At 35.9% G+C, this 11,757-nt stretch overlaps 1 protein-coding gene across 1 annotated transcript in view; it reads left to right on the top strand.

Moving 5' to 3' along the window:
- The window catches only part of EIF3E (eukaryotic translation initiation factor 3 subunit E), a 50,487-nt gene extending 47,474 nt beyond the window's left edge, over window positions 1-3,013 (top strand). Inside the window, exons 12-14 of the mRNA XM_017892951.1 lie at window positions 1,239-1,341; window positions 1,625-1,759; window positions 2,830-3,013. Of these exons, the coding sequence (XP_017748440.1) occupies window positions 1,239-1,341; window positions 1,625-1,759; window positions 2,830-2,868 (277 nt within the window). The 3' untranslated portion in view covers window positions 2,869-3,013. The remainder of the gene's footprint in view (window positions 1-1,238; window positions 1,342-1,624; window positions 1,760-2,829) is intronic.
- Window positions 3,014-11,757: the final 8,744 nt, after the last annotated feature.

Genomic DNA, 11,757 nt, shown 5'->3' on the forward strand with positions numbered 1-11,757 from the left:
CACACACACACTATATATAGTATATAGCTCCAGGGAGTGCCCCCACAGTTTATAGCACAAACATACACAATGCCCCTCAGTTTTATTTATGTTTTTCCTGAGATTATACTTATTACTGATGCTCCTTATAGTAGGTTTACTTTTTTAAAAATTTTATTTCAGTAGCTTTTGGGGTACACGTTTTTTTTTTGTGGTTGCATGGATGAATAATATAGTGGTGAATTCTGAGATTTTAGCTCATAGCTTAGCTCCCACTTAAAAATGAGAACATAAGATTTTTGGTTTTCCACTCCTGCATTATTTCACTTAGAATAATGGCTTCCAGTTTCATCCAAGTTGCTGCAAAAGACATTATTTTCTTCCTTTTAATGGCTGAGTGGTATTCCATGGTTTGTATATACCAGATTTACTTTATCCACTCATTAGTTGATGGGCACTTAGGTTGGTTCCTAAGTGAATTCTGAATTGTGCTGCTGTAAATATATCTGTGCAAGTGTCTTTTTCATATGTCTTCTTTATACAAAGAAACCTTTATACAAAGGTTTCCTTTGTATAACCATTATATAGTTGTCCCTTGGTATCCTTGGGAGACTGGTTCTAGGACCCTCCTGGATGCCAAAATTCAGATTCTCAAGTGTCTTAAATGAAATGGGATGATATTTTCATATAACCTATGCATATTATCCCATATACTTTCAGTCATCTCTGGGTTACTGTTAAAATGTAAATGCTATGTAAATAGGTGTTATACTGTGTTGGTTTTTCATTTGTATTATTTTTGTATCCTTTTTTATTGTTTGTTTTTTCCTAAATATTTTCTATCCATGGTTTGCTGAATCTGAGGATGTGGGACCTGTGGATATGGAGGGCTGACTTTTAATATATCCTCATATAGAGGGAACATCATAAAACCTTTTTCTCCCTTAGATCATTACTTGTTGAGCACCTGGTAAATGTAAAGTACTGTTCTAGAAGCTGAAGGATTTCCATAAATGCAGAATGTTACCCTACCCTCAAGGATTTTACAGTCCAGTTGGTGAATGGAATAGGTCGTGCGTAGTACAAGTCAGTAGGCACAAGCACATGAACAAATCAGACAGTAGTGGTCATGGTATATAAGAGAAAGGTGATCCAGAAATACCAAAAAGTCTCTGTGCAGAGTATGAGTCAACACTGTGTACGTAAAACTAAGTTTTTAGGCCCAGTTAATTAACATTGCTGTTTTACTTTTTCATTAGCATGTTGGCAGATAAATTGAACATGACTCCAGAAGAAGCTGAAAGGTGGATTGTAAATTTGATTAGAAATGCAAGACTGGATGCCAAGATTGATTCTAAATTAGTGAGTATTACGTTAGCTATGCTACATACTATAAGTTCTTGATTATACTTTTGGGAATTCTTAACTAGGACGTTTTATTACCTCCTTTAATAATTTATTTTGTTTTAATGTAAAACATTTCTTTGAAGGCAACAAAAGCCTCCTTTTTTTTTCTTACTTGGTAAATATTGTCATCTCTATATAGTGCCTTAAAATATGTGCAAAGATTATGTCATGCTTATTACTCATCTGAGAAACTCTGTCATTTACATTATAGGATCAATTTCCGTGTGTTTCCTTTTAGGGTCATGTGGTTATGGGTAACAATGCGGTCTCACCCTATCAGCAAGTGATTGAAAAGACCAAAAGCCTTTCTTTTAGAAGCCAGATGTTGGCCATGAATATTGAGAAGAAACTTAATCAGAATAGCAGGTCAGAGGTAAGAACCACACATTTTTTATTCTGTCTGAGATTTAGCAACCGTGCAATTGTTACATGAAGTTTGAAAGTGTATTGATAAGAGTTGTAGCTGATTTTGTTTTTCTCTTTAAAGATATGAACATTTTAAGAAATTACTAAATAAATGAATTTTTTCTTAGATGCATTATTGTGTTCCTAGTTTATTATAACTATTTTCTTTTGCTTTGACTCTTCAAAAGAAATTGTGTTCCTAGTTTATTATAACTATTTTTCTTTTGCTTTGACTCTTCCTGTGTGACTTCATTAACTCATTTCCTTAGGGTTTTCAACACATCATTTTGATACTGGCAGATGATAACTTACATGTGTAGCCCTCTTTCAAGTGTTCGAAATATGTATTCCTTCTAAATCTAAAGAAATAGTTCTGTAAAAATGTTGATCTTATTATATGTATTAGTGCTGATCTTATACAAATGTCATTATCTTTCATCTGATATTCACATCAAAAATTAATCTCCCATTTTGGGAGATTAATTCTGCATGTTAGAGATTGAAGCAACTTGAATGGCCTTATAATTTTGGAATCCTAAACTATGTTGTTTACACATTATGATTATGTGTAACTGGAGGGTAGGAAGTCATTAGGAAACAGTTGTGGGATATGCAGAAACCCTATTTGATTGAAATTTTAAGAACAAATTTGTGTCCGTGGAATAGTCCTTTAGTTCAAAAGAGAAGGATGCATTAGAATTTGAATTGCATATTTTAACCAAGTTTAGAATAACTGAGCCTAGAAAATAACTTTCATATGATGTTTTTTTCTGTGTGCTTCAGGATTAATTTGTGGTGTTTATTGTTCCAGTATTAATGATACCGTTATTGCTGTACATTTTAATTGGCCAAATACTATACCAGATAATAATTTTGATGTTTGTTTTGTCCTAAGTGGGACATCTGACATCTAGTACTTGCAGGAGTTAAGATCTTAGAATGGTTTGGCAAGAGTAGTGCTAAAGTAAATGCTGTATGTTAGTTTTTTTCCGAAAGTATTTTCTTTTCACTCTGTTGATTTCTTTTTGGGTATTTTAGGCTCCTAACTGGGCAACTCAAGATTCTGGCTTCTACTGAAGAACCATAAAGAAAAGATGAAAAAAAAGAAAGAAAAGAAAGTTGAAATAATAAAACTATTATATAAAGGTTGACTTACATTTTGGAAACAACATATTGAGTATACATTTTGAAGAATTGGAATAAAATTGACTGATTCATTTTATCTTGCTGTCAATTTTCTTGAATGTGCAAGTTTGTGTTTTTTTAACTTTCTTTTTTGGAATAATTATATTCAGAAGAAGTTGCAAAATTAGTACGGAGAAGTCCATGTAGGCTGAACCCTATTTCCGTCAATGTTTTCACTTTATGTTACTGTGGTACAGTATCAAAACCAGGATGTTGACATTGGTACGGTATGTGCGTGAATAGCTCCCTATCATTTTATCATGTGTAGATTTGTGTAACCATCACTGCAACCAAGATAGAGAACTATCATCATGATCTCCCTCATGCTACGTTTTTGTAAGCCATACCTACTCCCAACCAGCTCTAACCCTAGGAACCACTGATCTGTTCCTCATCACTATATTTTATCATTATGAGAATGTTATATAAATGGAATTACAGAATACACAACCTTTGAGATAAGCTTTTTTCATTCATCACAATGCTCTTGAGAGCCATTCAAAGAACATGGAGACCTCCCAATACTAAACTTAGCGTGGGGGTCTACAAACTTTTTTTGTGAAAGGCCAGATATTAAATCTTAGGCTTTGCAGACCATATGTTCTCTGTTTTAGCTATTCAACTCTGTCATGTAGCACAAAAGCAGCCTTCGTATGTAAATGAATGCTTATGGCCGTGTTCCAGTAAAACTATTTACAAAAACAGGCCAAGGGCCAGATTTGTTTCACCTGCTGTGGTTTCCAACCCTTGGCTTGGGGTATTGGTACTTCTAAGCTTTAGTCTAAGGGTGCTGAAACTAGGAAGATTATTGGTTAGGATAAACCAAGTGCTATTTTTTTCATTCATCTATAACCAGTATTGTGAAGATGCCAAGCATAGGGCAGGAAAAAATACATATAGAAATATAAAGAATTCTTGGTAGTACAAAATGGTCAAGGATCATGGAGAAAATACCAAAGTGTTGCATCAGTAACAAGGTAGAACAGTAACAAGATAGACCCTTTATATATGTAGCAGCTAATTCCATGAATTAAAAGTTTTTTATCAAATAGAGCTGTAGTTATTATACAGAACTATATAAAATGGCATATATTACTCAGGCTATGTAGAATTGAGAAAGATGTTCTCAGTTGAGAAGGAAGGAAACAAGACTTCCGTGTTTCCTTCTTTACCAGTAACCAAAGGGCCAAAAGTTCCTACATGGAGACATCATTAATCACCGTTTAAGACTGTAGCTCAGCTAAGCCACATTAATAGCTAACAAAGATTTCTGGATGCTTACATAGCTCAGCAGCTATAAACAATTATTAAATACGCCCGTGGACTAGTAAAAGCCCCAGGTAGGAAAAATAGGAAGCCAATAATAAGTATTTACCATGTGTCATAGGAAGCCAGTAGTAAGTATTTACCATGTGTCAGGCATTTTCATGTCCTCTGTTTTCTCTAAGTAAACTAACCTAAGGAGAAGGAAGGGAATCTTAACATTTGAATGCCTTGCTTAAGCCTGGAAATACTAAAATTTAGGTGGTATTATTTATATGTTATTGATGAGGAAGCATACTCAGATGGTTGCCTGAAGCTGGAGTCCCCAGCCCCTGGGCTATGGACTGCTACCAGTCTGTGGCAGCATTCGATTCTCAGGAGCGTGAACCCTAGTGTGAACTGAGAGCATGAGAGGGATCTAGGTTGCGCACTCCTTATGAGAATCTAATGTGGCCTACCCCCGATTTGTGGAAAAATTGTTTTCCATGAAACCGGTGCCTGGTGCCAAAATGGTTGGGGACTGTTGGCTTAAGGTAATACCTAGTGCAAGTTAAAGTAAGGAAAAGACTCTTCAGTTATGTCACATTAACCTTCCTTACATCATTCATTGTTGCTTTATAATTAGAAATTGCAAAGAGTTAAGGGATACATATTTAGTAGGTTGTGTGAACAGGTCTTGATCCACCAAACGCTAGCTGTCTCAGCACCATTATCTTCCAATAAGAGCAAAGGGTACTCTTTTTCTACGGGTATAATCATTGGATACTAGTGGCCCCTTACACGCAAAACCTACTGGAACATAGAAAGCTCTGAAGAACATCTCTTTGATTTTTCTTTTTTCTATTTATACTCTGCTCCCTCAAGATTATCTATTATACGAATAATTAATGCTCACTTCTACCACTTTTTTTCTTTTCACATATTGCCACCTTTTGAACTTGAAAGATGATGCCACTATGGATTACTAGTATCAATTAGAAAAAAACTATATACAACTAATGGCCATTTTTGCACATTACCAATACTTGCTCATCGTGAAACCCCATTTTTGAAGTTTGCATAATAAAAGTTACTTGATTTGGGGCTTAACCTTAAGTTTTGATAACAGATAGGCTATTCCAGTAAAGTATTGAGCACCAAATAAGTACTCATTTTCTTGTGCTCTTTTTTTTCCTTTTCTTGCCATTCAGTAGATAGTACATCCTCCTATGTGTTAGCAGCTTTTATAAACACATCAAAGAACACCATGAAACTGATGTTTAAAAAAAAGTTGCTTTGAGTCCTTTAAAATTTTTTCTATGCATTCATAAACGTGTTTATGCTTTAATATGAACTATACAAGAGTATTTGTAAATGTCCAGTTTACAGGAAAAAAAAAAAAAAAAAACCATGCATTTATCCAGTACCAGTGCTTCCTACCTGCTACTGAGCTTAAGAAATAGAATGGTCCTAGTAATTGGTGCTGTGGGCCCCTCAGTAATTGTATTTTCTTCTTTGCCCCTAAAAAGTGAACACTACCATAACTTTTGTATTAATTTCCTTGTTTTTATTGTTTTATCACACACACAACATACACACATATAGACCATATATACACACAGTTGACCCTTCAACAACATGGGTTAAGGACACCTATTCACCAATAACCCAAAAGTCAAAAATTATTACATGGAGACACATAGAGTCAAAAGTCCATGTATAACTTACAACTTCCCCAAAACTAATAGCTTACTGATAAGCAGTTGATTAACAAATATTTAGTATATTATATACTGTATTTTTACAATAAAGTAAGCTATAGAAAAGAGTGTTATGAGGATATAAGGAAGAGAAAATATACTCAACATTGATTAGGTAGAAATGGGTCGTCATTATAAAGGTATTCATCCTTGTCTTCACATTGAGTAGGCTGAGGAGGGGGTTGGTCTTGCAGTCTCATGGGTAGCAGGGCAGGAAGTGGAGGAGGTGGAAGGGGAGGCATGAGGCAGGCACACCTGCAAATTTAAGGAAACACTAATTCGACGTTTTGCTTTTCATTTTCTCAAAATATTTGTATATGATACTCATCCTTTTTTCACCATTTGTGTAGTTTTTAGTGCTTGTATCAGAAGGGTCTATGCCATGAAAGAAATCAAAAGCAATCTTGAATAATCAACCCTTCTGTCAGATATCTAACGTAGATTTGTGTTCTGGCACTGTTGCTTCTGCATTGTCTTATCATCTGGCACTGGTTCAGAAACACATCTCCATCAAGTCGTGTTTTGTTAATTCCTGTAGTATGGTGTCTGTTAGCTCTTGAATTTCTCCAAGATCTGTATCTTGAAACCCTCCATCCCCCACTTTTTTTGCCATATGCATAACCTCTTTCATGATTTCCTTGATTGGTTCTGTTGTCAATCCTGTGAAGTTTTGCACTACATCTGGACACAGTTTTCTGCAGCAGGAATTTATTGATTTATTGTTTTGGGCATGATGGCTTTCATGGCTTTTGTTGTTGTTGTTGTTGTTGTTGTTGTTGTTGTTGTTGTTGTTGTTAGAACAATGTATCTTCAGTGGTATAATCCTTCCAGACTTTCGTGATGTTCTCTCCATCTGGGTTGGCTTCCACAGCATTGACAATTCTTTCCATAGAGCACCATGTGCATTGAGGCTTAAAGGTCCTTATTACCCCCTGTTTGAGAGGCTCAAATAGATATAATGTGTTTGGGGGCAAGTAGACCACTTGAACACCTTTAGTTTTGAACTTACAGACTTCTGGTTGGCCAGGGGATTGTCCAATATTAAAAAAACCTGAAAGGCAGTCTCTTACTGGCAAGGTACTTCCTGAATTCAGGGAAAAAGCACTAATGGAACCAATCCAGAAAAAGGGTTAAAGTTGTCCATTCTTGTACAACCAAAAGACTGGCAACTGTTGTTTATCTTTTCCCTTCAAGCTCAGGGGTTAGCAGGTATATTGAAAAGGGCAGTCCTGATCATGACTGCTTGTGCATAAGGCAGTAGAGTTAGCCTATTTCTTACCGCCTTAAATCCTAGTGCTCACTTCTCTTTCTTATAAATAAGTGTACTTTTCCCCAGAATAGGGCAGTTGTGTCTGCAATTAAAAACTTGTTCATGGCCTGGCGCGGTGGCTCAAGCCTGTAATCCCAGCACTTTGGGAGGCCGAGACAGGTGGATCACGAGGTCAGGAGATCGAGACCATCCTGGCTAACACGGTGAAACCCCGGCTCTACTGAAAATACAAAAAACTAGCCGGGTGAGGTGGCGGGCGCCTGTAGTCCCATCTACTTGGGAGGCTGAGGCAGGAGAATGGCGTAAACCCGGGAAGCGGAGCTTGCAGTGAGCTGAGATCCAGCCACTGCACTCCAGCCTGGGCAACTGAGCGAGATTCCATCTCAAAAAACAACAACAACAACAAAAAAAAACTTGTTCATGCAGATATCCATTCTCTTCAGTGATTTTCTTAGTGTCTGGGAACTCATCTGCTACCTCTTACAGCAGAAGCTGCTTCTCCTATCTTGACACTTTTTAAGCCCATCCTCTTTAAAATTATCAAACCATCCTTTGCTGGCATTAAATTCTCCAGCTTTAGACCTTCACCTTCCTTTGACTTTTAGTTGTCATATAATGACCACTATGTCTTGAACCATATTAGAGTCTGTAGCTTTGCCTTTCTTATAACAATCCTGCACCCACATAAAAACTGCATTTTCAATATGAGATAAAACATTGCATAAAAGTATAAGGTTTTGTACCTGATGACATAGCTGCAGCAACTGCTTTACGCATTTCCTTTTCTTTTTTTAACAATAGTTCCTAGGCTGGATTCATTTATCTTGAAATGACAGGCAATCCAGATGAACACCTCAATTTACAGTACCTATCAAGCAATTCAGCTTTTTCTTGTAACGTCATGACTTCTCTCTGCTTCTTAGGACTACTTCCAGGACCACTAGTGGCATTTTGTATGGGCTCCATGGTGTTACAGTATTGTACTAAACGAAAAATACATGAGAACCATGAAAGATCACTTTTTACTGCAATATGCAATTTACTGGAGAGATGAACTGCTCACACAGAGATGGTTAGCATCACATGGCATTTTAAGTAGATACTCACCAGAACTCACTGCAATAGCACTAAGAGATGGCTATGAAATTATTACAGTGATACAGTATGAACTACAGTTAATTTTATGCCTGAGTGGTTTAATACTGCGTCTTTACATTTGTTTACATTTCTCTTGACTGGGAATGGGACCATGTCTGTAAGTGTTTGTGTAAGTTTTGAAAATTTTAACTTTTATAATAGAATGTGTGTATTTTATGGTAGTAAATGATAAAATAGACTAGTAGCTACATATTTTATACATTCATGACAACTTTTCTTAATTTTGTCAATATTTCTTGACTACATTGTTTGTGAGTTTTTTCAAATTGTGATGTGTTCATGGGTCAATTGTAGTTGGTCAATGCCTGTCCTAGACTGTCATGTTCATTTATTTATGTATGATATCTATCTGGTTCACTAATGAATCCCTAATGTCTGGCTCTTATTAGGCCCTCAATAAATTATTGAATGAATGCATCAATGAATGTTCAGAATGGCATAATGGAAAAAAAATTGAACTTGAAGGTAAAAGGTTAAAAAATGTATCTTTCGGAAAACTTTAATTTTCCTTTATTATCAGGTGATCATGACCAAAATCATGTATTTCTTATTCTCTAATTTCATAATCTGTCAAATGGCAATATTGACTGCTTTGTGTGCCTGGCTATTTGGGATTAAGTACCAATAAATAAATTTTAAAACCACAAAACCCAAAACGTCACAGCCCTTCTCTATATGAGTTCACAGTTTACGTCTGGGACAGACACATGAACGTAAGATAAAATGATAAGTACTACTGTATGTGAAAACACTTAAGACTTATGAAGTGCTTCTGTAGGATACATTTTTTAAAATGGTTAAAGTCAGTTGATGACCTGTTAAAATCATCAAGATATTGCAATGTATGAAAAGTTTTATAAAAGTTATCTTTTTCTTGGTCTTGACTCCGTCTTGGTAATGGTGGAAGTAAAAATGGAGAGAGGCAGATACACTATCTCAGATGTTTTTCTTCCTCTCAACTTCCCCAGTTGTCAAACAAAAAGCTGGACAGCATACAAAACTATTGGACTTATACACTCACAATACTCTGACCTCTGTTGTTTGCCAGCCTATGATTGATCACCACATATGACCACCGTTTTGCTTTCTAGCTGGTGGCTTTGTGAAAAAGCATAGCGGTACAGATATCCTCAAATACCCTCACGTACCTTGAAGAGGTCACTTGGGTAGTAAACCCTTTTGGTTCCCGTGCCATTAACACAGGAGTCAATTGAGAGCCTAAACTGGGTTTGCCTCAGCAATAGAGGCCAGTAGTAAAATTTAGCCATAAAACTAGCAGTAAGAAAAGTAGTCAAGGTCAGCGGCAAACTGTCTGCTGGAGTTAAATGTTTAAAGCTTCCAACGAGGCTTTAATTAGACTCAAAAAACATCCCACTGTTAAACTGTTTTGTGTTTCCCGTGCATAATTTACTTCCATGCATTTTAATTCTCAGTGATCAAACATCCTCTGGAAAAGCGCTAACTTCCTGGAGAGGTAGCACAAACACTGTTATGTTTTGTTAATTTTTCATCTCATGTATTTAATAAACAGTTTGACTGTTAGACTCTGCAAGAAATAACATTAATCTAAGGCATCTCCTATTTTGGTTCTAAAACTGTGACTCTTGTGCTGACTTCCATTTAGTGTGATGAGATTGGGAGAACAATGCCAGATTGATTCATTTTGTTTTTAATTGTTGTAAAGACCATTGAGAGCGGAGGAGAATGTTGTTTGAATTTGACATTTTGAACTGGGAAACAGCTTGGAAATGTAGGCGCAATTCCAGGTAAATAAGCTAAGTATACTTATGTGTGTATGTATATGTAAGTCTAATTGCTTAAAGGTATACCTCTAAGATTCCAAATTGATTGATGCTAGAAGGCAGCTGTTTGAGGACCAGAGACATGGCTTATATGCAAAATGATATGGAAAAAAAAATTGGATCACAGAAAGACAGTGTTATTTAATCAGAATTTGAAATCTGGCAGCTCTCCTAGGAGAATAAAATACTATTGGATTGCATTTATTTGTGGACATTTTTTTATCTTGCCTCTACATTGCCCCTTAGGCGCTGTTAACTCCCTAAACAGAAGGCATTATAATAGATACTTGGTAGACACCCACTTGTTCACTGTCCATTCATGCATGCAGGTAGACAGATAATGTTTGTGAGGTATCACAGCTGCAGTCTGGCAGAAAGAACATGACTGATTCCCTCTACTTTCCTCTACTGAGGGAGTATGCAGCTTTTCATTTCATTTTAGAGACAAATGGTCTGCACAGGAAGGAAGCACATGGGTAACTATGTCTTTGTTCATTTGGCTAACGAGGCCAGAGCTGTGGGTCCATCTCTGCATAAGCTGGTTGGTGTTTCTCTACTCCTAACCACAGATTTGCACTTGAACCTTTGCCAGCTGTTTCCCAAGTGCATGCCATTGGATGTGCGGGAGACCTGAAATGAGTGCAGATAGATCAGCTTAAAATCATCAAAACGTTTTCAAACAAAACAAAGCATAAAGCTTGCAGCCCTTAATGGCAGATCAGAAGTTTTATCTTTGTGTATTCAAAGGTCAAAACATTTGTACCACATGTGCTGCTGTCAGAATAAATGCTATATGATAGGAATAAAACTTAAGAAGCTGTGACCAACTTGAATATTGAAACTTTTGTTATCATTTTTATCTAAAAAAATTAAATTTTTGGTGGCAAGTTAGTGTAGCCAGTCCTAGAAAACAGTGGTTGGAATGAGGATGATCTCCTTGATTCAGAAATTGTCAAGAGGTCTACAAAACCAGTATGCCTCCTGTTTTAATAGAAGACATAATTAGAGAATATTCTTAGTTGTCTAGCTCCCTTGCCCTGGGATTTGTGCCTAGTTCTTTGAGCATTTGTAGGACTCAGATTTCTCTAACAATCAATAATCCTTTTTTATTTTCTTTATATTTTCACTTTTAGTAAACATCCATCTATAATCATTTTAAGTGAGTTTAAGTGATTTTAAGTGAGTTTGAGAACAACCTTGTAATGTAAATCAGGTATTAGTCTTGAAGTTCACCTGGTTGGTCATTTGGCAACCTTTTTTTATCTGACCATTAGTGACTTAAACAACTCTGAGAAGAATAATTGACAATAAAGTGAAAAAAAAAGCATAGACCTATACTAACAAAATTAATTCTAAGACACTACATTCTCTTATTAGAAAACAATGTGAAAGTTTAGATATTGTTCATCAAAGTTTTTTTTTTTTTTTTAAGTTATAAACTTTTTTTTCCCTTTTAGAGTATCTGAGGAAAAAAAGTAAAAGAACTCTCTTTGGGATCTCTAGACAGTTGAATAGACAAGGAAGAACTGTAGTCTTTTTTTTTTTTTTT

Source organism: Rhinopithecus bieti, unplaced genomic scaffold, assembly GCF_001698545.2.
Source record: "Rhinopithecus bieti isolate Rb0 unplaced genomic scaffold, ASM169854v2 scaffold_23780, whole genome shotgun sequence".
In the NCBI taxonomy this organism is placed as follows: domain Eukaryota; kingdom Metazoa; phylum Chordata; class Mammalia; order Primates; family Cercopithecidae; genus Rhinopithecus; species Rhinopithecus bieti.